This window comes from Neofelis nebulosa, chromosome 17 (assembly GCF_028018385.1).
Source record: "Neofelis nebulosa isolate mNeoNeb1 chromosome 17, mNeoNeb1.pri, whole genome shotgun sequence".
NCBI lineage: Eukaryota > Metazoa > Chordata > Mammalia > Carnivora > Felidae > Neofelis > Neofelis nebulosa.
In genome coordinates this window covers 35,365,884-35,393,761 of record NC_080798.1, presented here as the reverse complement: position 1 = coordinate 35,393,761, position 27,878 = coordinate 35,365,884, and the positions used below count along the sequence as shown (strand labels likewise).

The window sequence follows — 27,878 nt, the reverse complement described above, 5'->3', positions numbered from 1 at the left end:
CCAATATAAAACATTTCTAGAACACACGGTAAATTGCACAAGGATATATTTAAAAAGAAAATGAGTTTTCTTAAACCTGAAGCCTTCTGTCCTTTGTCACAGGGGGACCCTGGAAACCCCATGATGTGCCAGCTACAGCAACAGAATCTGTGGGTGCTGAGAGGAGTCTTGTCCCACGGGGGTGAGAAATGCCCTGGCTTTTTACTGTACCTCAAGGTGGAAGACTATGGCGACTGGATTATGTCCAAGACTAAGAAAACCAGCCATCCGCTGTCTGCCTTCCACCACTGGGAGAATTTGCTGCCTTCACTCAGCTACAAAGAACATTTCACCATTACACAGAGAAAACATTCTGGGCTGGGCCAAGGTGGATGGTCCCCAGCACATGTACAAGGACAAAAAAAGGCCGACGTATATTCATTGCCAGCAAACAGCTCTAGAAAGAGCCCAGACATTGGGAGGAAAGGGTTAAGGGAATTAGGCAGGACTTCTGTTGTGGACACACAACCCATGTACTATGATTATTATGGCAGGGACTCTGGGGAGGGTAGAGGGCCTAGTTCAGGTCAGAACAGGTTACATCAGCCCCAAGAAATTACCTTGTTTTTCTTTGTGCTTGTTTTCTTTTGCAGTGGTATCTAGTCTAAGAGCTAACCCTCCCAACTGAGGAGTAAGCTCAGAATGCTGAGTGCTGGGCAGTCACATTCTGTTTTGCTGTCTGTTTAATGGTGATTGTTTTTGCTAGCTGCACACCTGGGCTGCCATGGACAGGCCCAGGGTGCACACTGGGCTGGCTCTCCCTCCTCTGTCCCACTCCCACATGCGGGAAGGTCACTTTCATTTGTGCTTGTGAACTAAATGTGGGCTAACAAGTGTCAAACCATTAGAGTGCCCTGTGGTTCTTTCAGTGTTAACCGTTCCAGGGGCCAGGCTGTGAAAACACTCCCCACGGGCAAATGTGGCCTGGGGAGTGCCTGCCAGCGTGGCTGGAAAGTCGGGGACACCAAGCAGCACAGGGAACAGTGAGAGGACCCCTTGACTGGAAAGGAGCTGATTACTTTAATGGATCACTCTGGTCTGCAGCTGTGGCCTCCCTCTGGCTACTTCCCAGGGGGACAAATTGCCTGCAAATGCTCATTGGTGGTTTTCATTTTATTCCAAGCCTTGCGGTAGCCTTTTAAGGTCATCTGCAAAGAGGAAAAAGAGGGTGAGGGGAGGTCACCTGGGAAAAAGCAATTGTGATTTTTCAGAACACAACCCGCATCCAGCCCTGTGGTGAGGCAGGTGACTCTGTGTGGAAGAGTCAGCCAGTCTGGAAGAATCTTCTAAAGAGCTGGTTTCTGTTTAGTGAAGTGAGAAGCTGCAGGTTCCTGCCGTGCTTCTCTGCTACTTCTCGGCTCCAAATCTGAAAGGCCCAAGTTTGGATCCTAATTCACCCTCTGCCACCAAGTGACCACGGGAAAGGCAGGACAAAGTACTGTGGGAACCGGAGCCTGGGTCTGGATGTGAAAACGCCAGGCTTCCCAAGTGACCTGACCGGGTTTTTAAGCTACTCTACTGATGTCTCAAGTTTTCTCAGTCTGCAAGTGGGCCTGTGGCAGACCTGGGGCTTTCTTTTTCCACACTTTGTTTTGCATTTTGTTTCCCATTTCTCCCTGGTGCTTACCAGGAGCAAGGGTGCTCTGAGCACACATATCTCAGGAAAAGGCTGCGGGGTTCTCAAAACAAAGACTCAGGGCAACTATGTAAATGCGTGGAATCGGGTTCTGAGTGATATTAAAAATCCATTATCTCATTTTTAAAAGAAAACTGGCTTCTCCATGTATAAAGTAGCAATCACTACATCACCAATGGTGGGGGAAGGGATTCAGAAGCTTCCAGAATTCATTAAGAAAACAAGCAACTAAAAACAATATTACTACAGAGTCTCTTTCTGTCCCTAACACTGAAAAGGGAACTTACCAAAAGGAAAGGGCATCCTCATCCTTCATTTCCCTTAGAGACTTAAGTGACTGCTGAGATCTCTCACAGACATTACCTGTCCAAACACCTGTACTCTTAGCTTGAAAAATGAAACCTTCGACAAAAACGTGAAGGACATGAAAGGCTGCTTGTCTTGGGGTTCTCGGAGACTTACCTCTGCAATCTCCACTTTCCTTTCCCACATCTTGATGGTCTTCTCCAGGTCCCCAGTTAGGATTTTCTCCCGCACGTACACCATCACCTGCGGCACTTGGAACTCAGCCAGCTGTCTGCGGAGTCTCTTGTTCACGGCCTCAGCCTTGGCCCGGTCCTGGGTTGGGAAGGACCAATTAAACCAGGGATCCCTGGCAGTTCTGGCTTACTAACCCTGGCATCTCTCCCCAGTTTCAATGTAGTTCTCAAAATAATGTTGAAATTTTCAAAGGAGTGGGGAAAATTGCGAGATTCTGATTCTGGTTATTCTTATTATTTTTTACAACTGGTGATGTTTTTCATCTAGTTCAGAAACACTAAGTGCAGTCTAAAACAGTGTTTTTTCCCTGCCTTTCTTCCTTCATTAAGGAATATGTTTTTATTTTTAGGTTTGGTGGGGTTTTGGGGGGAAAACTATGTATTTAAGTACACTTTGATCAGTCTCAACTCTCCTTTCTGTAAAATATACATAACATAAAGTTGCCCATTTTAACCATTTTTAAGTGTGCAGTTCTGTGGCATTCAGTATATTCACACTGTTGTATGAGCTTCACCACCATCTGTCTCCAGAACTTTTTTCATCTTGCAAAATTAAACCTCTGTACTCATGAAATGATGACTCCCCATGACTACTTCCCCCAAGCCCCGGCAACTGCCAGTCTACTTTCTGTCTCTATGAATTTGATTACTCAGGTACCTATATAAGGGCAATCACACAACATTTGTCCTTTTGTGACTGGCTTCTTTCACTTAGTACAATATCTTCAGTGTTAATCCATGTTGTAGTAGATGCAGAATTTCCCTCCCATTTAAGGCTGAATTATGTTCCATTGTATGTATACACTACATTTTGCTTTTCCATTCATCTGTCCATGAACTTTTGGGTGGCTTTCACCCGTGGGCTATCATGGACAATGCTGCTATGAACATGGGTGGCCAAGCATCTGTTCAAGTTCATGCTTCCAATTATACTGGTTATATACCCAGAAGAAGAACTGCTGGATCAATAGTTACTCAACTTTTTGAGGAATCTCTGTCTTTTTAAATTTTATTTTATTTTTTTTTAATATTTATTTTTGAGAGAGAGACAGAGTGTAAACGGGAGAGGGGCAGAGAGAGAGGGAGACACAGAATCCGAAGCAGGCTCCAGGTTCTGAGCTGTCAGCACAGAGCCTGACGCGGGGCTCGAATTCACGAACTGTGAGACCATGACCATGAGAAGTCGGACACCTAACCAACCAAGTCACTCAGGTACCCCTTAAATTTTATTTTTGAAATTATCATACAGTAAAATTAACTAGTGTTTTTCTTTTTTTTTTTTTTAAATGTTTATTTTTGAGACAGAGAGGGACAGAGCATGAATGGGGCAGGGTCAGGGAGAGAGGGAGACACAGAATCTGAAGCAGGCTCCAGGCTCTGAGCTGTCAGCACAGAGCCCGACGTGGGGCTGGAACTCACAGACCGTGAGATCATGACCTGAGCCGAAGTCGGAAGCTCAACCGACTGAGCCACCCAGGCGCCCCTAGTGTTTTTCTTTTAATTGAGTGGATTCTTTGAATCAGCAATGTTCTTTTATTGTTTTAACAATTGTTTTGAATAGGTAATACACTTAATTCAAATGGTATAAAAATACAGAGTGACCATCTCCCGTCCTACCCTCTCCCTGGCCACATAGTTCCCTTCCCAGAAGTATGCACTATTTTTAGGTTTTGTGCATTCTTCTAGAGACCTACATTCATATAAACATATATATCTCCCTTTTTTGCACAAAGAATAGCCAATGCTATTCACTTTTACTCCTCCAACTTTATTTCACTTAGTAAATATTGAAGACCTTTCTGTATCGGCGCAGAAAAAACTGACTCATTCTTTTTAACAGCTGCGTCATTTTCCATTGTATAGAAGCCCTCACAAACAAGTCACTTAGTTCCTCGATCTCTTGCTGTTACCATAAACAATCCTGTGATTACTAATCTTCCCGGTATGGTCATACTCTAAATACACAAGTAGATCAGTAGGATGAACTACTGAAAGTGAAATTGTCTGTTCCAAGGTGGCAATTTTACCCCCAGGAGACATTTGGCAATGTCTGGATGTATTTATTCCTGGTTGTCACAACTCAGGAAGTGCTACTGGCACCTAGTAGGTAGAGGCCAGATATGCTACTAAACACCTTCCAGGGCATAGGACAGCCTCCAGAAGGAATTATCTGATCTAAAATATCAGTGGTGTCCAGTTGGAGAAGCCCTGCCATGAACATATGTGTATGTTTGGTAAAGAGTGCTAAATCGCCTTCTAGAACAATCAAGCCAATTTTGCCTCTGCAGCAGTGTTTGAGACTGCCTGTGTTTTCTCCGTTCTCTCAACACAGTCTTACTGAATTTTTTATCTTTGTTAATCTAGGAGAGGGGAAATGGTATCTCATTATGGCTTTATTTTGCATTCCTTATGAGTGAGGTAGAACATCTTTCATATAAGATTTTTTGCTTTTCTGTAAATTGTTTAAATCTTTTATCCATTTTTAAAATTTTTTTGTTAGAGTTTTCTTAATTTGTAAAAGATATTTAAGTTTTAAGAAAATTAACTCCCTGTGATATAAGTCAACACATTTTTCTAGTTATTTATTTTTTGGCTTTGCATATGATGGTTTTTGTTACACTGGAAAAACTTCATTTTTATGTAACTGACTTTATTGATTTTATGTTTCTGGGTCTTATACCTCAAAAATCCTCCCAATTCCAAGAGTATAATAAAAAACGTTCCCACTGTTAAGTTTAGGACTTTTAATGTTTTTATCATTTATACTTAAATCTCTGATACATCTGGATTAATTTCACCATAACTTTTGTTTTTTCCTAAATGGCTACCTCACCATCCCAAATCATTCATTGAGTAATCTGGTTGTGCCTCACTGTGAAGATATCTTTATCATAAACTAGATGCATCATATAAAAACTTTATCAGATACTTGATAATATATATGACATATATGTGATCTGTAATGGGGCTCATCATAGACTTATATTTTTTCTTTGAACTTCTAGTTTATTCATGAGCTTGTTTTTAATACTGTAATTTCATATCATGTTTCAGTATATGGTAGGGCTAGTCCACTCATTTACTTAAGAATTTGGGGGATACTCTTATTTAATCTTCCAAAATTTTGGAGCCAATTTATTTAAGTCCTTTAAAAAAAAAATCTCCTTGGGGCACCTGAGTGGCTGAGTCAGTTAAGCATCCAACTTCGGCTCAGGTCATGATCTCATGGTTTGTGACTTCGAGCCCCACATCAGGCTCTGTGCTGACACAGGCTCTGTGTCTCCTCCTCTCTCCGCCCCTCCCATGCTCATGCTCATGCTCTGTCTCTCAATAATAAATAAATGTTAAAAAATTTTAAAAATAATAAAAATTAAAATTAAAAAATCTCCTTGTTATTTTAATTGGAATACCATGATTTCACAGATCAATTCAAACAGCTAACATTTTTATAATGTTGAATCTTCCTAGCCTAGCATTGTCTTTTAATTCCTTGCTTCACAAAGTACATCACCTGGGAAGTGGGTAAAAATGAAGACCCTTAGGCCTACCCAATCAGAATCTGCATTTTAACAAGATCCCCAGGTGGTTGGTTTGCACCTTCTAGTTTGAGAAGCACTGTTTTAATTCACTCTGAAGCAAATCAATAAAAGCATTTTTTAATTAACTTGTCAGAATGCCATAAAACTTGTCAAGAAGCATTCAGTGAATATGTGCTATGTCTAGCATATATCTGTGGGGACATCTAAACATGTACCTAGAACCATCAGTAGACATTCTTGTGAGGACAATGATTAAAGAATACCTAAGATAACATGTAATGAAGGAGCAAGAACCAAGGCATTAAAAATAAGTTCTACTGCTACGAGAAAGGTGCTGAGAAGACCGGGAACTGCAGTCCCTACCCAGCACTTCACTTGTAGAGCAGGGGTGTCACCACAAGACAGGCAGGCCACTGTTCCCACCCCTAGGTCTTAGCAGCAATACAGAAGTTTTGCTCATGGGGAGAGACTGTAAAATAGAGAGCTCCAGAGTGCTGCCTGGAGGGACTGACTGAATTTGGAACAAAGTGGGGGGAGTTCATGCCTAAGTACTTTCTGGAAAACAATGGAGATCTTTGGGGTGAGCAATTAGGAGGCAGCTGGAAGTTCTATGATAATAGTACCAACAAACAATAGACCAGCTGGATGTTTAACAGAACCAGGTAAGGAGACCATTAAGAAACTTCATGGGATTGGAGCAAACCTCAAAGACTGCCAAAGAGGTCCCTGCAAAGGGGACTGACTTTGACTTGATCAGAATGTGCAGCAATTAATGTCCCAGAGGGTTGGTGAAAGCAACAGAGCAATCAGCTAGTAATTAATGGAGGCCAATAGCTGGGTATGATACCAATAGAAGCAGACCAGCCAGATGCTTAGCTGGAAGATGAAGGAAAGAGTCAAAGAGAACTCGGCTGAAACACCAGTCATTCCTGGTTGTCAGGGACACTTATCCACAATCAAGGCTTCCTCCTTTAAGGAGCAACACCAGAAGCTATCAATAGCAAGAGAAATAGACTATAACATCTATTTCTAATAGTCAAGCCAAATCACTAAATGAGCAAAAGGTGGGTGGAATTAGTATCCAGCATTGCTATAATATTATCTAAAATGTCCAGTTTTCATCAAAAACTACAAGATGGGGATGCCTGGGTGGCTCAGTCGGTTAAGTGTCAGACTCTTGATTTCAGCTCAGGTCATGCATGATCTCACAGTCTGTGGGATGGAGCCCTGCATATGGCTCTGTGCTCAAAGAGCGGAGCTTAATTAGGATTCTCTCTCACCCTCACTCTGCCCCTCCCCACCATTTCTCTAAAAATAAATACCTAAGCTTTTTTTAAAAAAAATTACAAGATAGGCAAAGAAACAGGAAAGTGCGACTCACAAAGGGAAAAAAGCAGGCAACATAAACCACCTTTGAGGGAGTCCAGATGGTGGACTTAGCAGACAAAGTCTTCAAAACAGTTATTATAAATATGTTCAAAGAACCAAGGCAACCATTTTTCTTAATTTAGAGAGAGAGTGTGCAAGTGGGGAAGAGGAGTGGAGGGAGAGAGAGAATCTTAAGCAGAGCTCTATCCCATGACCCTGGGATCTTGAGCTGAAATCAAGAGTCAGACCTCAACTGACAGAGCCATCCAGGCACCCCAAGGCAATCGTTTTTAAAGAATTAAGGGAATATATGATGCTAATGTTTCATCAAATAGAGAATATTTATAGAGAGGTAGAAATTATTTTTTCAAAAAACAAATGAAAAATTTGGAATATTTTCAACATAGTAACTGAAATGAAAAATTCACTGGAGGAGATCACAGATTTAAGCCAGCAGAACAAACAATTAGAGATTAGAGATCATGAAATAGGAAAAGCACAGAGGAGGGGCACATGGGTGGCTCAGTCGGTTAAGTAAAATCTGACTCTTGATTTTGGCTCGGGTTATGATCTCACAGTTAATGGGTTCGAGACCCCATCAGGCTCCATGCTGACAGTGTGGAGCCTGCTTGGGATTCTGTCTCCCTCTCTCTCTTCCCCTTCCCTGATCTCTATCTCTCTCTCTTAAAATAAATAAATAAATATTTAAAATATTGAAACAAAAGAAAAAGGAAAAAGAAGAAAAATTAAATCACAGAGAAATGTGAGACACCATTAAATGTACCAGCATACATGTAATGGAAATTTTAGAAGGAGGGGAGGAAGAGAAAGGAAAAAATATTCAAGGAAACAATGGTTTTCCATCATTTCTATTTTCCAATAATGGAAAACTTCCAAAATTTGATGAAAAATATTTTTATGAAAAATATTAAGCTACATATCGAAGAAGCTCAACAAACTCTGAGTAACAAATTGGAAAGAAATCCATACCCAGACACATCATACCCAAAATGTTGAATGACAAGGCAAAGAGAAAATAGTGAAAGCAGCAAGGAAACACAAGTAATCACATACAAAGGAAACCAAATAACAGCAATAGCTGACTTCTCATCAGAAATACTGGAAGCCAGAAGGCAGCAGGATAACATATTCTAAGGGCTGAATGAAAAAAAACTGTCAAACAAGAATCTCCTATCCTGCAAAACTATCTCTAAAAATGAAAGCAAGCAATGAGCACACTCAGATCTTGGTTTCTAATGCTATTCTCAAGTAAGAGGAACCTGGATTCCTTGGAGAAATGGCTAATTATAGCCATTCTGCTGAAGCAGAAAATATATGAGATGAGTCTCAAGCATTTTCTAGTGCCAGAAAAGAAAAAGTGCTAAGACACCCACCCACCCACACACACACACACACACACAGGGATATGTCAAAGGTACATAGGCCAACTGAAAGAGCTCCCAATGGCCAAGGTGAGACAATGTGAGTAATAAATAATATTAGATTATAACCCAACATATAAAATTAATATCCATGGTCCCTTTGACAGCACATATGCCAAAATTAACATCCATGAATTGATGCTGATATACATAAATGATTAAAAAAATAAATGGAGGAGAATAGACTAATCTCCCAGACAGATGATCCAAATAGTTTATAACTCCCCACTTCTTCAGTGTGGGCTACACATTGTAACATCCTTCCAAAGAATATGGTCTGAATATTAGAGGAAAGAGTAACTGTATAGTGGACAATCCCACAGAATATTACAGCAGCCAGATGATCAAAGTTGACATCAGTAGTGATAAGTCATGTTGACAGTATGCTCCTTTGATAGGATGTGATGAAAATGGCACTTCACCTCTCTGATCTTCCTCCCAAAAACCATTTAACCTCAGTCTAATCATAGGAAAGACAGCAGACAAATCCTAACAGAGGAAGAGTCAACAAAATACTTGACCACTTCACAAACTTTCAAGGTCATCAACAATAAGCAAAGCCTGAGAAACTGTCAAAGCCAAGAAAAACCTAAGGAGACGTGACACTGAATGTAATGTGTTATCCTGGATGGGATCCTGGAACAGAAAAGGACATCAGATAAAAAGGATATATGAATAATATTAATTATAAGTATTAATCATAAGGCATCGATAATAGTTTATCAATTTTAATAAATATTCTACTGTAAGATGTTAATAATAGGGGAAAATGGGTATGAGATACTTGGGAACTCTGCACTCTTCACAGTTTTCTAAAACAGTCCTAAAGTAAATTTTATTTTCTTAAGATGAAAAATAGACATTCCCAGATAAACACACACCAAAGAGAATTTGTTACTAGCAGACCCCCCCCCTTACAAGATATACTAGAGGAAGTTCTTCGGGCTGAAAACAAATGACACCAGAAAGTAACTTAAATCCATGTGAAGAAAACACATAGCACAAATAATGGTAATTGTGTAAGTAATTATAAACGACAATATAATGACATATTCTCCTCTCTTAATGGATTTAAAAAGCAATTCATAAAGCAGTATGTATATAGTTCTATTGTGGGCTGGTAACATAAAAATGTACCATATTTGATAAAGACAGCACAAAGGCAGGGTGAACAAAGCTATATTTGAGTAAGGAAATAGCACAAGATGGTAACTTGAATTCACAGGAAGAGATGGAGAGAAGCACACTATGGTAAACAGGAAGGCTAATACAACAAACTCCAGGAACATACTTCATCTCCTTTCTTCTGGCAGCTTTTAGACCCCTTCCTCACATTTACAAGATTAACTCAAAATGTATTATAAACCTAAATGTAAGACCTATAAAACTCACAACAGAAGACATAGGCCTGAAGCTTCATGATAGTAAGTAATGGTTTTATTTTATTTTATTTTATTTTAGTTTAGTTTAGTTTAGTTTATTTTAGTTTAGTTTATTTTAGTTTATTTTTCAGAGAGAAAAAGCGTGCATGCACATGGGGAGAGGCAGAAGGAGAGGGAATCTTAAGAGGTCCAGCAGGGTTCGATCTCACGATCCTGAGATCATGACCTGAGCCAAAATCAAGAGTCAGACACTTAATCGACTAAGCCACCCAGGCAACCCAAGTAATGGTTTCTTAGATATGACACTGAGCTCAAGTACAAAAGAAAAAAATAGATAAATTAGAGCTCACCAAAATTAAAAACTGTAAACAGTACCATCAAGAGAGTAAAAAGGAAACCTACAGAACAGGAGAAAATATTTGCAAGTCATATATCTGACAAGTTATTTGAATCCAGAATACATAAAGAATTCCTATAATTCAATTATAAAAAGACAGATAACTCAATTAAAAACTTATTCAGGGGCTAAGGGCTTGAATAGATATTTCTCAAAAAAGACACATGGCCAATAAGCAAAAGAAGGGAAACTCCATGTTAATAGTCATTAGGGAAATTCAAATCAAAACCACAATGAGGTATCACTTCACATCCACTAGGACAGCTATTAGAAAACAAACAAAAAACCGTGGAAAGTAACAAGTATTGGTGAAGATGTACAGAAATTAGAACCCTCATGTGTTGGTGAAATGTTGGTAAAATGGTACAACCCCTTTCTTTTTTTTTTTTTTTTAAATGTTTATTTTTGAGACAGAGCAAGACAGAGCATGAACAGGGGGAGGGTCAGAGAGAGAGGGAGACACAGAATCCGAAGCAGGCTCCAGGCTCTGAGCTGCCAGCACAGAGCCCGACGCGGGGCTCAAACCCACGGATGGTGAGATCATGACCTGAGCCAAAGTCAGATGCTTAACTGACTGAGCCACCCAGGAGCCCCAAGTGCAGCGCCTTTCAAAACAGTTTTGCAGTTTCTCTAAATGTAAAAATGTCACCATATTTAACTCACAATTCTACTTTTACCTCTATGTCCGAGAGAAGAGGAAACATACATTTACACAATACTTGTACGCAAAAGTTCATAGCAGCATTATTCGTAATAGCCAAAAACAACCCATGGGAAATAACCCTTTAACCGCTGAATGGATAAAACGTGGTCTACATCCATACAAGGAAATATTATTTAGCCATGAAAAGAAACAAAGTACTGACACATACTACAACATGAATCTTGAAAATATTGTTGAATAAGCCAGTCATGAAAGACCACATACTATATGATCTCTTTTCAGTGGAGTGTCCTGGGTGGCTCGGTCGGTTGAGCATCCGACTTTGGCTCAGGTCGTGATCTCGTGGTTCATGGGTTCAAGCCCAGAGTCAAGCCCTATGCTGACAGCTCAGAGCCTGGAGCCTGCTTCGGATTCTGTGTCTCCCTCTCTCTCTGCCCCTCCCCTGCTCACACTCTCTCTCTTTCTCTCAAAAATATAAACAAATACATACATACATACATACATACATACATACACACACACACACACACACACACAAATAGAGTGCCCAGAACAGGCAAATTCACAGAGACAGAAAGTAGACTAGTGTTCATCTGGAGCTGGAGGGCAGGAGTGAGGTGAAGTGGGGAATGGACAAGGATTTCTAATGGGTACAGAGTTTCTTTCTAGGGTGACAAAAATGTTCTCAAATATTATGCTGATGGTTACACCATTCTGCGAATATACTACAAACCATTAAAATGTGTGCTTTAAATGAGTGAATTATATAGTACATGAATTAAAACCCAATACAGCTGTTAAAAAAAAAAGATAACAAGAAAACTAAAATATACTAAGCAGTGAATGCCAGGCTTGTAAAAACCGATGCTATGTTTTACTTATAATCTAATAAATGTCCACCCAAACAAATAAATACCACAGAAATTCTGCATGGAGAGAGCACACAGACTACTCCTTGAACTTTGTTACCGGCCACTCTGTACCGAGATGGGTTTTTTTGCAGGTGTTGGTTCTCCATCAAGGAAACAACGTGGATGCCATGACAAAACTGAGTCAGCTGTAGTCATCCTGTGGCTTTTTAGCTATCATAGACAGGTTTGGGGCCACACATACTGCTGGGGACACTTATCCCATTCAAGACAAGGTCACTAATAACCGTATAAGTTATGAGGCTGACAAAGCATTGCTATCCTGGTTCTAATGGATCACCACAAGGGTTGTCACATCTATTTCACAGATGTGGAAACTGAGGCCTGTCTAATTAAAAGGCATGTTCAAAGCTAGAAACTGGCAACACCAAAGCTGATGCTCTTTCCCCCATCTTTCCAAAAAAGTCCTCTGAGTCACATCCTGCGTGTATTTAACTTGCCAAAATTCAACTGTATGAGCTCAGCAAAATAGTGAGAGTGTTAACTCACAATGTAGATGTAAGGGGCTCACATCTTTTCACACTGTGACCATCATCCCAGCATCCTCTATACCGAGTAAAAACTACATATTTAAAGAACTTTCTCTCCTTTACACAGAACACTATATTTTGGCATGTGTACTTTTTCTCATACCGATTTTTAGACGCATTCTACACTTTTTGTGAGGTTGTATACAAAACACTTTGAATATGATACTTTATGGGTCACTTAAGGAATTCTCGAGTGTTATCTGGACTCTACATGATTTCTAGACTGATTCATGCTTTCTACATGATTTTTGACTCTAGACCCTAACCTAGCAATAAAATGCCAACACTACTGGGCTGTGAGTTCCTGGTGCCACTTCTTCTTTTCGATGGCCCTGAGCTCTTTTGACTTACAGTCTAGGCTTTTCTAGACAAAAACCAAGGTGGCTTGGGTCTTGGTGTGCACTGGCTCAAGCCCTTGTAGACAGAAGGAGACAAACACCAGAAACAGCACATTTTGCCCTCTCCTACCTCCTCTGCTTGCAGGGTTTCGCTTTCAATTTTCTCAAGTAACTCATTTCTCAGCAAGATCTCCTTGTCCAGATGGATGGACATTTCCGTTGATCGCTGTAGCTTGCTCTGAAATATAACAACACAGCAAGTCTTTAGCAAAGATCGCTCAGGACTACAGGACATGTATTAAGCAGGACAATACGAGACTGTCCAGGAACTTGGGCCTGCCCTTCTCACGGCCGCCCATATCTTTAGAATGCTGGCACCCAGATGGGAGGGGGAGGTGAAGACCTGCAGAGTGGCCAGACACACCAGGATCCAAACCCTGCCCCACCATTTACTAAAAGAAACCTTGGGTAAGTCCTGGAACCTCTCTAAACATGGTTGCCACACAGGGCTGTGGGGAGAGGCTTAAGGGAGATAAACATGGCAGAGGGCTGAGCATGGTGCCTGACACATGGAGACACTCACACAAACAGCTGCCATTACTAGATGAAGAGAGAGAGATACTCCCCCCGAGGTAGGTGCCATTATCCCACTTTATAGGTAAAAGAACTGACTCCTAAGAGGGTGAAACAAATTTGCCCAAGGTCGTAGAGACAAGAGGTTAACCAGGGTCTGAACCCATGGGCTCCATGGGCTCCACCCGTCTCCAATGCCTGTCCGAGCTGGGCCTGCTGGCATCATCAACTCCTGCACGGGCTGCCCTGCAGCTTCCCATCATCACCTGCGGCTGCCTTTCACCAGCTCCCCCCAGGCCCCTGCTTCTCAGATTTGCCTCCGTTGCACCTTTGTCTCCCAGCAGGAGTCAGCCTGGAGTAGTTGGGACACACTCTGCTGGGCTGAAGAGTGGGCCAAGGGACAGAATCCAGCGACTCTGAGGGGATCGCTCAACAAGTTCTGAGACTCCGCTTACCCAGCACCAGGCACTGGCCAGCAGAATAACCTAGGCCATGCCGCCCAGAGGCCAGCTTGGGGGCTACATGGAGGTGTAAGAAACAAAGTAAAACTGCAACTGTGCTGAGCCCTAAGAAGGGGAGGACAGCGGTCGAGTTTCCCTGGGGGATAGGATGCTGGAAAGTGAGCTGAAGGGTTATATCAAGCGTGTCTAGGTAAGAGGGGAGGGAAGAACATGCCGAGCTAAGGAAAAGCCTGGGAGAGGAGGGTGCTGGGGCATTATGCCCAAAGTATCAAATCTTAGACCTGGCAGAAAAGCCTAGAGCCATGTGCCTGGGGGACTCAGGGCACTGGGGGCCACCACCCTCCTTGTTCCTCTTCTCGCCAGACTTCCCTTCTCTAAGGCTCATTTCCTGCTCCACCTCCTGCATGTAGTTGCTCTGCCTAGGAAAGTGCCATGGGTCAGAGACCAGACTGAGGGGGTGGGCTGTGGGGCAGTGGGGGGGCAGCGTAGGACTTCACTGCGAACCAGCAGTTCACAGGGGAGAGAAGGAGAGCAGAGGGAAGGCACGAACCCCGCAGTGCAGAGAGACAGGGCAGGAAAGGAAGGACCGCAAGGGCACCTGTAAGGCAGTCCCTGGCTCCGGTGGGGCAGGGCCCTCAAGGTGTGAGGACAGCAATTTGTGATGCTGAGCGGGACACCGGTCACTTAAGGTGGCTACTTCTAAAAAGGTACATCTGCTCTCTCTTGCTGTGTAACAAATCATCACAAATTTTGTGGCATAAAACAACACCCTTTTATCATCTCAGTTTCTATAGAACAGAGTCCAAGCACAGTGTGGCTCGATTCTCTGCCCAGGAAGGGTCCCGTGGGGCTGAAATCAAGATGTTGGCCAGGGCTGGCTCTCATCTGGGGTCCTCTTCCAAGCTCACAGACCGTTTGCAGAATGCATCTCCTTGAAGTTGTAAGACTAAGGTCTCTGTTTTTATCCTGGCGGCCACAAGGTCCCTCTATATTTAAGCCAGCCACGGAGAACTTCTTGCTTAGAGAATTCCCTCCAGTGCTTCAAATCTCTGACTTCCTCTCACAGACAAAACTCTCTGCTTTCAAAGGGCTCATATGATTAGGTCAGGTCCACCCAATAATCTCCCTATCTTAAGGTCAACTACGCCATATTATATTATGTAATCATAGAACAGAACCTAATAATAGAATCTATCACACCCACAGCCTTGGGGATTGTACAGGGTGCAGACACCAGGGGGTGGGGAGTCTTGGGGGACATCTTGGAATTCTACTGACCACAAGGCACTAGTTTACATGGAGATCACTAGTTTATAGTCAATTAGGAATGACACATCACAGCTGTCATCATACACTTATATTCTACTAGATTCTACCAGGGAGAGCTTGACGGCATAAAGTCAGAGAAAAAGGTGCCCCTTTGGCTGAGGCTCATGGACCAAACTCACAGAAGAGGCCGTGTCTGTTTCCTTCACATCTATACCCTCAGCACTTAGCCTGGTGCCCGGCAGGCCACAGGTCCTTGGTATGTTTGGTAACAGTTATTCTGCATATGAGCTGCTGAAGTGAACACCTGGTAATAGCTATTTTCGTGTTTTCACAAGGTCTTACACTTGGGTGTTTGATATTTATATGAAAGTGGTCTCTCCTGCCACCACCATCCCCCCAACCCACCATCCTCTAAACACACACCTGGATTGCTAGCAGCTCCTTTGACAATGCTGGCTAAGCACTCGCTTTGGCCAGGCACTGTCCTCGGTGCTAGGAACACGGCACAGACCAGCCAGAGCTCTATCCTGGCGGTGAGTCGCAAAAATCTGTCTCTGAGAGGTGAGGCACCATACCCATGGTCCCTAGTGGAATACCCCTTCAAACTCAGGTGAGGTAGGACTCCAAAACTCAACAGTTGTTCTGCCTCCATTTCCCCTGGGAGACCTAACAACCGAGACATGGAGAAAATGAGCCGGCTCCTCCCTCAACCTGTCACTGAGTCCACTGTAGGATTCCTGGAGCACCTCCTCCCAAGCTCCACCATCTGCTTACTATTATTCGAAACAGGCCTGCAGGAATGATGGCCTCTAGGGTTCTGACCAGAATAGTTCCCATCCCACTCACTGTGGCCTGTGTTGCTGCTGCATGGGTACGGCCAACAATCTGTCCTCTGCATTGACACTTGTCCTAAAGAGCTCAGGCCCTGGACCTGGAAGTTTCATTTTATAGACCAGTAGCTCCACTCCAAACCCCCAGCTTTTCTACACAAGACCAGACAGGCTCTGTGCTACTTAAGTTGATTCCACGGGATAAGATCAAGATCCAATGTGATGCAACCACGTACTACCCGGCTTTCTAGCCAGCGAGGGCCTGGGAGTCATGGGGATTGGCTTCATCTTGAAATCACAGTGATCAGATAAGCTAACTACTGATGAGATAAGATCAAAATGGATGATCTATTGCAGACGGATGACACATGAGTTTCAAAATGCCAGCACAATGCTGTCTACATGCTTTATGCCAGGGAGAAGCAGTTGGGTTAGGTGGGACACGTACCGGACTAGGAGTCCCAGCCCTGTCACAAACTTGTTGCTTGAACCTGGCAATCATTTTCTCTTTGGGCCTCAAGGTTTTCACTGGTAAAAGGAAAATGTTGGACAAACAGTCTAATCTAAACATCTCCAAATTTACATTTTAAAATGACACTGTGTGGGCCAAATGAAGACCACCTGTGAGTTACCTGAAGCCTGTAGCCACCAGTGTCACCAGGGCACTAGGCTAGGGGTCAGCAGCCTTGCTCTGTAAAAGCTGGATAGCAAATATTTATTTATTTATTTTAATTTTTTTAATTTAGATTTTATTTTATTTTAGAGAGAGAGAGCGTGAGTGGGGGAGAGGGGCAGAAGGGGAGAGAGAGAATCTTAAGCAGGCTCCATGCTCAGTGAGAAACTTGACATGGGGCTTGATCCCACAACCCTGGGATCATGACCTGAGCCAAAATCAGGTCAAACACTCAACTGATTGAGGCACCCAGGTGCCCCAGATAGCAAATATTTAAGCTTTGCAGGCCAAGAGGCAAAATTGAGGATATTATGTAATTACTTACGTTAACAAAAGAAAAAACACATTTCTACAAATGTTCTATTGATGAAATTTAAAATATAATAAGTACATTTTGGAATAGAGGTCTACTAATGAGTAGAATGGAATTTCTGGAGGAGAAACTAATTTTACTTAATTGGGTTTCAAAGATGGTGTTGTCTATAACATCAGTTATAGATGTTCTTCTGTAAAAACCATTCTTTGCTCACAGGCCAGTGGGCAGAATACACTGTCCCAGTTAGCTGACTGCTGCATGAGACAATTGTTAGCAGGGTGACTGGACAGTCACCTGGACAGGGATGGCTGGACAGTGACTGGACAGGGATGGCTACATCCCTGCTTAATTATTAATAGTACCTCTTTCTCTCCCAAAAGGGTTCTGTGGGGATGAGGAATTATTTATTAGTTTTGTGATTTTTAGCTAAGAGAGTTTTCTTCTGGAGGGTTTTAAGTAGGGAAGCGCTTATTACAGGCTTAAGTTAAACAGGGCCCTAAAAGCGGTTAGTTCTCAAAACTCACTGTACATATAAATCATCTGGGGCATTAAAAACAAAAACCAAAACGCATGGCCCTCACCCTCACCCCTTAACTCAATTGGCCAGGATTGGACTAGGGTGTTTGTACATTTTTAAAAAAAAAACAAAAGCTCTCTGAGTGGTTCCAATGCACAGCTAGGGTTGTGGGAATATTCGAGTTTTTTAGGAGAAACGGCTTGTCAAGAGAAATCAGGGAGCAACAGTAAATGGAGGACATCCAAGCCTTTTGTAAAACTGCAGTGGTGTCTGGGAACCTCACTGTGGCTGGCAAGGTGGGTGTGGGAGGCCTCAGGGACCTGTGCATCAGGGAGGACCTTACTTTGTATGCATTGAGTCTCTGCAGGGTGTTTCCAGATGCCAGCTTTAGCTGGATCAGTTCTTGATTCTTTGCTTCAATGGTCTCTAAAAACTGAGCATTCTCGATCTTCAGCTGCTGAAAATCAACGTCATGGAGGGCCTCGCCCACCTCTTCCTTCTACAGCTCAGAAAGAAGAAAAAAACGACATGAGGTTGTGAGTTCTAAATATGACTCACATCTTGTAATTATGGATGAAATTCTGAAAATTGGTCATCATTTAGTCATTCAACAAACACAGGCTGGGGATCTGCTTGGTGCCAGGACTGGAACAAGGCACTAGGGTAGAGATTTGAATAAATACAATACTCCCTGTCCTCAAGGAACACACATTCAACCAGGGTTCACAAACAGGTCACTGTGTGGTATAGTGGGAGGGGCAGTGGGCACACAGAAGCCCCTCAGCCAGGCCAGAGAAGAATGGAAGCCTGGGTCAGTAAGGGCTTCCCACAAGAGGTAGTACCTAAACAGTGCTATGAAGGAAAAGTAGGAAGGAGACCATATAAAAGTTGTTTTTAACCTGGAAAACCCAGGACCAGCAGCCCATAAATTCCCTTCCTTGTGTTCATGTGACATTTTTGTACTGTGGTTGTATCAGGGAGGGTTCCCTCCCTGACCTGGCCCACCTTACCTGCCTCACCAGGTCTAGGCCATCTTATATGTTTGTGGCAGGTGAGAGCCAAATTCGGGAACTGTTCCTCACCCCCACACTCTACTCACGCTCTACTACCTCCTAGAAGGCTTCTTCCCTTTGCCTCAAAACAACAAGAACAATTTCCTGAAGCCCCAGTAATGACCCATCCTTCAGCTCAAATACTCTCAAACCATCTTCCACACCAGGAAAATTCCCCCTGTGGCTCCTCGGTCCCTACTGCTGTTACCTCTGGATACCAGTTACACATGAAGCCTTTTCCTACCATCCCCACTCCCTGCTAATCTGTGAACTCCCGAGGGCAGGACCACCTCAGGGTCAGTCCTGTGTGGCAGTGGCTTTTAGGCTAAAAGCCATCCATGCCCTCCCTCTCTCACACGTCAATCCGTCTTCCAGGATGCCTGGGCCTGCACAAAGCCTGGAGTACCAGAATCGTTTCTGGAGGCAGCTCCTCTCTATTTTCGGCACTGCAGCCAGGGCCACATTTTTTCTTACACTCATCTCAAATATCCTTCAATGATACCGCCACTCCAGCCCTCACTCCCCACTGGGGACCTCCAGAGCAGTGTGTTCTCTCCTTCCCACAGTTGCCTGCACACTTAGAGACAGCAGCTGGCCCTCCTGGTTCTTCTTGGGTCCTCCTCTGTTCCCCTTGCTCTCCGGCTCCCTCTCCTGGATGGGCTCTAGATGACCAGTTCTTCCAAGCGTGCAGCTCTCCCCGAGACGCACTGCTCCAGGTCCGGGCTGCTCAGAACGAGAGGAGCAAGCCCACCGCTTTCTCCGTGGAGCCCTGTGGTTCTCTGGGTGCTCCCCAGGCCACAGCGTCACCTCCAGCTGGGCTGCCTTTATCAGGGACTCGAGGGCTAAGCCATGTGGTGCCGGTGCAGTTATCTTAGGGGATCAAAATGGAGGATCTTAAATTTGTCTTCAGTCACTTTGTGCTGTTAAAGATGTCCCAGCTTGTTGTCTTTTGAGATCCCAAGTCAATCAGGCAAGAGTTCCAGACATGTTAATTCTCCTGTACAACTTCGTGTCATTGTCAGTGGTCACCTCTAATGCACATGCCATCAGTGCCCATATTCAAGTTATTTAAAAATATATTGAGCTAGGAGAGGATGGAGCCATGGAATCACACTCTAGAGGCCCCATGCGGGTCTGCCTTACTGCCTTTAATCAGGAGCCTGTAGAGTCTGTCGCAAAGACACCCAAAGCACACTGTACCTGTGCCGCCCAGCCACGTTCCCCAAAAGGGTCAACAAGTATGTCATGAGGGTCTTTCAAGCTCAAGGCAACTATGTCTATGGATCTGCCAGCACAGTAACTGTATGAGTCCACTATTACCGCTGTAACAAATCACCACAAACATAGTGGCTTAAAACAAAAATTCATTATATTCTAGCTCAAGAGGACAGAAATCCAAAATGGTTGTTTGGGCTGAAATCAAGGTGCTGGCAGAGCCGCACTCCTTCTTGAGGCCCTTGAGGAAAATCTGTTTCTTTGCCTGCTCCAGCTTTTAGAGGTTGCCTGTACTCTTTTGTTCATGACCACTTCCTCTACCTTAAAAGTTCATCACTCTGATCTCTGCTTCCGTTAACACATCTCTCTCTCCTGTCTTCCTCTTACAAGGACCTTTGTGATTATACTGGACCTACTCAGATAACCCAAGATAATCTCCGAGTCAAGGGGAGATTATTTTAAGAAAATCTCAAGATCCTTGTCTTAATCACATCTGCAAAATCTTTTTGCCACGTGAGGTAACAGATTCACAGATTCCAGGGACTAGGACATGATCATCTTTGGGAACACATTACAGTGATACATCACAGCAACAAGGAAGGAAGGTGGGAAGGAAGGAAAGAAGGAAGGAAGAGAGAAGGAAGCAGGGGAGAGAGAGAGAGAGAGGAAGGGAGGAAGGAAGGAAGAGCCACATACCTGCCTCAATTGTGAAAGCATCTTTTTCCTCTGCACTTTGAGAGAAACATTTTTCAAACATAATTTATCCTTCATATTATCCTAAAAAATACAAATAAACTTTAATCCATGTCTCTTCTTCTGCCCTGTTGGTTTGAAAAGTTGGTAGGTTTGGGGCTGCAAACCAAACACCGAACCTAACATTCAGTCACTTATTTTAGGTCTTCTTACCCCCACTGGCATGGCTGTAGCACTTCACTCATGACCAAGAAGCAGAGGTAACTGGGTCTGTGCCATGCAAATTTTCTATTGCTTTTAAATTCAAGATAATTTGGGTATATCGTTTGGGTACAGGGGCCATTCCTGACCCAAATGATTTTATGATTCTTTAGTCTCTTATTCTCTTGGTAGTTTATATAATTTTTATCACTTATAACACATCAAGGATAATAACCCTACATATGTCCAGGATCCTAAGCTTGACATGCTACAAGAGCTTTGAAAGTGAAGGAACATAATTTTATGTCTCCTTATAAATAATGGAACTTGAAGAGCTTGAGATTTATGCAGTCACCTGACTAGATAGGTTCTCACCACCTATCTCTACAAAACATATCAGATCTTGAAACAAATAGTAACAATAAAAAAGAAAAAAACAGTCTGAGATATTATTAATATTCATCCTGCCTGATTGATTTTAGCCTTGATAAACTTGCATTTTAAGACACACAGTGGTAGTGATGCAATAAATCTACATATGTGGACAGCATTTTATGGTCTTATGGTGGAACAAATGGAGTGGGGCTGCTTCCCATGGATCATTCTAATGTCATCATCTGATGAATCTATTCTCCCTTGCTAAGCCCCAGCCTCCTGTCAACTCACCCTCCGGCGGTTCATGTCCTCAATGTACTTCATCACTTTCTGAGTGGCCAAAATACTCCCTTTCTTCTTGGATATAGTTTTTAGAACATCTTTTTTAAACTCATGCACTGCTCTGCAGACTTCAACCCATCTCATTTCAGCTTCCTCAATGATTGCCTGGAGGAGTCAGAACAAAGAAAGAACAGTTCCCAAAAATCCTCAATGATATCTCCCTCTAAGGAAACCTAGGTTCCCAGACCTCTTTGCATCCTAACACGTTTCTTCTTAAACTTAGGAAGATATCTGTAAGATACAAATTTGACAATATCAATGTTATTATTAAAAAGCAGGCCTTTGGGGCACCTGGGTGCCTCAGTTGGTTAAGCACAGACGCCCCAGTGTCTCTCTCTCTTAAAAATAAACAAACATTAAAAAAAAAGCCATAAAAAAGGGGGTGTCCATAAAAAGGGAGTGGACAAACAAAAACAGTGCCTCTGGTATCTCTGTACATATATATTTCCATATCTGAAATATTATTTATTCATTAAAAATTATAACATTAATATAATGTGATAGGATAGGATATAAAAAACATCTGGAAGGATATAAACCAAAACATTAGCCATAGTCACATCTGGAGAGATGGATTACTAGGGAGACAAATGCTCTTTTTTTTTTTTTTAATGTTTTTATTTATTTTTGAGACAGAGAGAGACAGAGCATGAGCAAGGGAGGGACAGAGAGAGAGGGAGACACAGAATCCGAAGCAGGCTCCAGGATCTGAGCTGTCAGCACAGAGCTTGACGCGGGGCTCGAACTCATGCAGTGTGAGATCATGACCTGACCTGAGGTCGGCTGCTCAACAAAATGAGCCACCCAGGTGCCCCGGGAGACAAACACCCTTACCATACACTTCTGTAATGGTAATTTGAGAATTTGAAAAAAGACATTATAAATGAATATATGTATTGACATGGAAAGACAGTAAGTGCAAAATACAGTTTATAAAATAATATGATACTTTTTATAAAGAAATTCATATATGCCTAGAAAATAATCTAAACTCTAGGAGATAAACACAAGAGTCAACACTAATTACCTCCAGGTGGTAACACTGTGGATGGTTACAAATGTTCTTTTAGCTTACCTATACATTCAAATTTTGCTATAATACAGACATTATCTTTAAATAAGAAAACACAAACACATAAAAACACATTATTTGAAAGAATAAAAGGGTATCTGTAGCTGCAGAGCAAATCATCTTAGTTCAGGTTTTGACCTTGGGCACCAAGAAGCAAAAGCATCTTCCTTCACTGGCCATGCCCTTCCCTCCCCGTCATCTTCACATGCCAGAACTCAATCCACCTTCAATGCCACTTTCAACATGTCACTCTCTTGCTCAGCCATCCTTACTGGGGTCATGCTTTCTAAGACATCAAAGATAAAGCCCCCTGCCTGGATTCCAAGGTCTCACCGCCCTACTCAGGCCCGATTTCCTCATACATCCCCCAAAGCAGCCTCTTCTGTAATCACACTAGTCCCCTCGATGTTTTGAACTTGCCATGTTAATTCCCACCTCCAAGTCCTAGCTCATGTCATTCACCTTACCTAGGGTACCCTTCTTTTCCTATTCCTGTTCTCTATTCCTCATCATTCTTCAAGGCCATGCCAAGCCCTGGGTATAGTCCCATCTGCTCGAAAAAGTCTTCTTTGGCCACTCAAGCCCACATTAGCATGTTAAAATTCAACAATGCATGTTTGGAAAGAGAGAGGAGAGTGGGGGGAGGGCAAGAGGAAGGGAGAGAGCAAGGAAAGGATAGGTCTATGCGGTACAGATGATTCCATCAATAAAGGCATGAGTCTACTGATCTGTCCCTCTGGAGGCAATGAATGTGAGTCTTTGTGTGCCCACATTTAGAAACAGAAAAATGTGGGGCACCTGGTTGGCTCAGTCAGTTAAGCATCTGACTTCCACTCAGGTCATGATCTCACAATTTGTGAGTTCGAGCCCTGCCTTGGGTGACCTCGAGCACTGCTTCGGGTGAGCATGAGCCCTGCTTCAGGTGAGCCCTGCTTCTCTCTCTCTCCTTGTGGGATTCTGTCTCCCTCTCTCTCTGCCCTTCACTTACTTGTACCCTCTCTCTCTAAAAAAAAGAAAAAAAAGAAAAGAAAAAAGAAAAAGGAAAAGAAAAGAAAAATTTGGGGCACCTGGGTGGCTCATCAGTTAAGTGTCTGACTCTTGATTTAGGTTCAACTCATGATCTCATGGTTGTAAGATCAAGCCCCGCATCAGGCTCTCCGTGCTGGGCATGGAGCCTGCTTGGGATTCTCTCTCTTCCTCTTCCTCTGCCCACATGCACACATGTATGCTTTCTCTCAAAAAAATAAAAATAGGGGCAGCTGGGTGGCTCAGTCAGTTAAGCATCTGACTCTTGATTTCGTCTGACTCTTGAGTTCATGAGTTCAAGCCCTGCATAGGGCTCTGCACTGATGGTGTGGAGGCTGTTTGGGATTCTCTCTCTCCCTCTCTCTCTCTGACCCTTTCCCACTTGTGCCCTCTCTCTCCCTCTCTCTCTCAAAATAAATAAATAAGCTTTTTAAACTGTTTTAAAATAAATAAGTAAAAATAAATTTTTAAAAATTTCCAAGAATAGAAAAATTTAGAAATAGAGCAGAAATATCTCTTTTTCATACAATATTGCTCTCTAATGCAAGCCAACAACTACATCCCATGGGCAACTGAACTAACAGTGATGTTTCTTCTCTGGAGGCAAACTGCCATTTTGGTCTCCAAGAAGACATGGACCATGGTCATGTATGCTACACACAGAAAGTGACTGAAAGGATTTTTCATCCAATCCATTGACTTAAACCTCAAAATCCTTATATTATTAAGGAACTACTATATATTTTTAATGGTATTTATGGTTATTATGGTTATTTTTTAAAAGGACCATATCTTAGAGATACATACTTAAATATCCATAAGTAAATGAAGCAATAAGTATTGTCACTTCAAAAATAGCCCAGTCGCCTGTCATGAGAGGGGAGTTGGTAGGGATATGGAGGAAACAAGGGTGGTCATAGGTTGATGACTGTTGCATGTGGCTGATGAGTACATTATGCTAGTCTCTCTACATGTGTGCATTTTTAAAATTTTCCATTTTGGGGCGCATGGGTGGCTCGGTCAGTTGACTGTCCGACTTCGGCTCAGGTCATGATCTCATAGTTCATGAGTTCAAGCCCCACATCGGGCTCTGTGCACACAGCACAGAGCCTAGAGCCTGCTTCAGAATCTGTGTCCACCTCTCTTTCTTCCCCTCCCCCATTGGCACTCTGTCTCTCTCTCTCTCTCTCTCTCTCAAAAATAAATAAACATTAAAAAAATATTTTTTAAGTTTAAAATTTGTTGTCTCCTCAGGCAAGCGATAAATTCCTTGAAAGTAGGCCTTAAAATTGTGTTCTCCTACTTGTGTTTCTTTGAAAATAACAAAAGTTATATGAACATACTATGGGTACCACTCGATGAAGTGGAACTGGGGAGCCCAGGTAGGATGGGCTACAGAGGAAAAGGTATACCTCATGGTGCTGCAGATCTCGTTCAGCATTTGCTCTCATGTGCCTTATTTCATCCTTCATGTCATCCAGCTCCTTTAGTACAAGCTCACATTTTTGGTCATAACTGAGGCCTATCGCACGGTCCACACCTATGCGGGATTTGGATCTGTACCTGCCTCGTAACTGTAATACAGGAAAAACAGAGCCATTGTCAAGTAGGAACTGATGCTCAAGCTGGGCATCAAAATGACCACTCAAATGGGCTAGAAATTACTCCAAATGACAGCCAGGGAGAACAATCTCAATGTGAAAGGATTCGGGATATTAGGCCTGAGGTGATGTTTGTTTCCCAAGCCAACCCAAGGCCCTCTGCTAAATAATTCAAAGGCCTCTGTGTGATAATGAACTGAAATATGAATAAGGGAAAGTGTCTTGAGGGTGGAAAGACTGTGAACCTGCTATAGACTAGCATTCAAGTCAGTGTCAGGGGAAGCCCCAGAGTTCAGTGCTTCCTAAACTGAACACGGAGGAGAAATTACATCTGGGGGCGCAGTATTCAGCAAAAGAACCAAACAGACAAAAATATTTTGATTTCCTACACACTGAAGCCAAAGGTGACCAGCAGACGGCCCAGGGAACGTGTGGCCCCAAAGGTGAGATTGTTTGGCCCTTTCGAAAGATCTACATACAGTTTTAAATTTTCAAAGTTAATTACCCACGTTTGAAAAGCAGGAGATTCCACCAAAATAATCTAGATTCCCAGCCTCTCTCGTAAAATCAGCTGCTCTGGCCAAACCAGGCCACCTAACTGCACCTTTTAGACAAGGGAGGAACTCTCTCGTGCCCACGCAGACCCACTTCCCTCCTATAGGTGGCCAGATGGGGCTCGTAAACATTTGAGCCCCCCAAGTTAAGAGAATTATTTCAAACAAAGTAACTCTGGGAGAGTCAGTCCACTATTAATTGAACCTGATTCCCTTCACACTCACTTGAAAGAGAAACCCTGGGAAGGAAGGACCAAAAGTAGAACAGGGAGAAAATCATATGCAACTTGGCCAAAGAGGGCACGCCAAAGGCAGATACATAGATACCACTTGCATCAAAAGGGACAAACAGAAGAAAATAATTCTCAGGTCTCCTGTGCAAATTCTGCATACCTGTGCAAATTCTGCTCCTGTGATTTTAATTTCTGATAACCGTGGATGTCGCTGATCCCTGGGCTCCAGTTTATTATAATATTTCTCAAACATCTCTGTCTCAGTTTTGAGAGCAGAGTTTCCATAACTGCAAGACAGAGAGTATGTGAGTAAGTTCTACTGATGAGAGTTTAAACCCTAAATCACTAGCATTTAACTTACTAGCTACACAGGACCTTTTGAGAGATACTTAACTTCTTGGTGCCTCAATTTCCCCATCTGTAAAATGGGAATAATAACAGCACTCATTATTTAAGGTTGCAATAAGGAATGCAAAACCTTTAGAACAGTGCCTGGTACGTGATAAGTGCTATTTAAGTATTTGGGTTTTTTTTTTTTTTTAATCTGCTTAATGCGGGGTGCCTGGGTGGTTCAGTCGGTTAAGCATCTGACTCTTGATTTTGCCTCAGGTCAGATCACACAGTTCATGCAATCGAGGCCCACATCGGGCTCTGTGCTGACAGTGCACAGGCTGCTTGAGATTCTCTCTCTTCCTCTCTCTCTCTCACTCTCAAAAAATAAATAAATAAATAAATATGAAAAAATTTTAATCTGCCTAATGAGCCACAAAATTGAGAACAGGGATTATGGTGAAACTGTTGCTGAGATGAAGCTACAAATTCACCTTCAAGTATCTTCTAACCCATTTGTAAAGTTCCTTCTGAATTACTACAGGTGTGAAGTTACTATACATCCACAGTCTTCAGATGTTCTCTTTGGCTTATACTTCTCAGTTTTCTATTTTAATATTTATTTATTTTTGAGAGAGAGAGAGAGAGAGCACAAGCAGGGGGCAGAGACAGAGAGGGAGACACAGAATTGGAAGCAGGCTCCAGGCTCTGAGCTGTCAGCACGGAGCCCAATGTGGGGTTCAGACCCACAAACCATGAGATCATGACCTGAGCTGAAGCCAGATGCTTAACCAACTGAGCCACCCAGGCGCCCCTGTTTCTCAGCTTTTATTTCCAGCACTCAAGAGATGGAAGTACCCACAAGAGGTTTATTATTATAAATGGTGGAAAACCTGTGAACAGGTGGTTCTTGAGCAATTAAGGATGACAAACCTAGTTTATCCTGTATACATCAAGCTTATGACCTTTTTAACTTCTTCATATATGCAACATACAGGTTTTATGTGTGTGTGTGCATCTATCTATCTATCTATACATATGTATGAACAGCTTTAGGTATTTTCATGTATTACTGAGCGAATTCCTATGGGCTGAATTTTAAGATTAAAAGAAAAGGCTCACTGGAAAGCCCCAGAAATCAAAGTGCCTTTTTTCTTTCAGCATGTCACGTTCCCAGGTAGGCTGTGGAGTGGCACCTGAGTCTGAATCGCAGCATCACCACCGACTTGCTGCCTGATGTCAGGAAAGTGGCTAAACCCGTTTCCTTGCCCACTTCCTAGGGTTACTGTGCCATTACAGAAGGCCATACGTGCAAAATAGTCTGCACGTAACAAGCATTCAAAAACAAGCATCCAAAAAGTGGTAGCTATTAGTAATATTCCCTCAGTTCTGACCTACACATTTGTTCAGAAGTAACATCTGTTCAGCTGCTAGAACAGGATATGCTGTGAGACCAAGAAGTTGTACAATTGACCTCTGAACTCCCAGAAGCCAGCCGGCCGGCCGTACCTGAGCTCTTCCACCAGCCCACACAGCTGGATAATAGGCAGCTCGTTCTCCTCTCCCCCCTGTAACTCGGTGGCAGGGGTCTCAGAGTCCTCATCACTCATCACTCTGCCCAAGTGGCCCTTGTCAATGCTCAGTGAGGCCAAAAGCGCCGTGTGCGAGCGGCAGAGTGACGCGCAGGCTGCGACCTCCAGAGTGCGTTGCCGGAGCGACCGGACGCGTGCGTGCGGGGCGGG

The 27,878-nt window shown here is 42.9% G+C and overlaps 2 protein-coding genes across 6 annotated transcripts in view; one reads left to right on the top strand and one right to left on the bottom strand.

The window, feature by feature from the left end:
- PRSS54 (serine protease 54) overlaps nt 1-884 on the top strand; it is a 13,723-nt gene extending 12,839 nt beyond the window's left edge. For all 3 annotated transcript variants that reach the window (XM_058707970.1, XM_058707968.1, XM_058707969.1), the window contains one exon: nt 103-884. In XM_058707970.1, the coding sequence (XP_058563953.1) occupies nt 103-642 (540 nt within the window). In that variant the 3' untranslated portion in view covers nt 643-884. The remainder of the gene's footprint in view (nt 1-102) is intronic.
- On the bottom strand, nt 26-27,854 carry CCDC113 (coiled-coil domain containing 113). Of its 3 annotated transcripts, none has more exons than XM_058707973.1 (9): nt 27,646-27,854; nt 25,967-26,093; nt 24,831-24,992; nt 21,270-21,425; nt 20,406-20,486; nt 17,786-17,941; nt 12,934-13,041; nt 2,138-2,293; nt 26-1,187 (listed from the first exon to the last, which is right to left on the bottom strand). In XM_058707973.1, exons 1-9 carry the CDS (start codon nt 27,744-27,746, stop codon nt 1,101-1,103), a joined length of 1,134 nt encoding a protein of 377 aa, XP_058563956.1. In that variant the 5' UTR covers nt 27,747-27,854; the 3' UTR covers nt 26-1,100. The 3 variants fall into 3 exon arrangements, with proteins under 3 accessions (XP_058563956.1, XP_058563954.1, XP_058563957.1); XM_058707971.1 differs by having other exon boundaries at nt 1,138-1,405; XM_058707974.1 differs by lacking the exon at nt 17,786-17,941 and having other exon boundaries at nt 1,138-1,405.
- Between the last annotated feature and the right edge of the window lie 24 nt (nt 27,855-27,878).

Excerpts from the sequence above, each read along its gene's own strand:
- CCDC113 (XM_058707971.1), bottom strand. The coding sequence starts at position 27,746 with ATGAGTGATGAGGACTCTGAGACCCCTGCCACCGAGTTACAGGGGGGA. Across the intron at positions 21,426-24,830 it reads GAGATCTGCAGCACCATGAG|GCAATCATTGAGGAAGCTGA; the intron begins GTATACCTTTTC and ends TGACTCCTCCAG. Across the intron at positions 2,294-12,933 it reads AAACCCTGCAAGCAGAGGAG|GACCGGGCCAAGGCTGAGGC; the intron begins GTAGGAGAGGGC and ends TTCCCAACCCAG.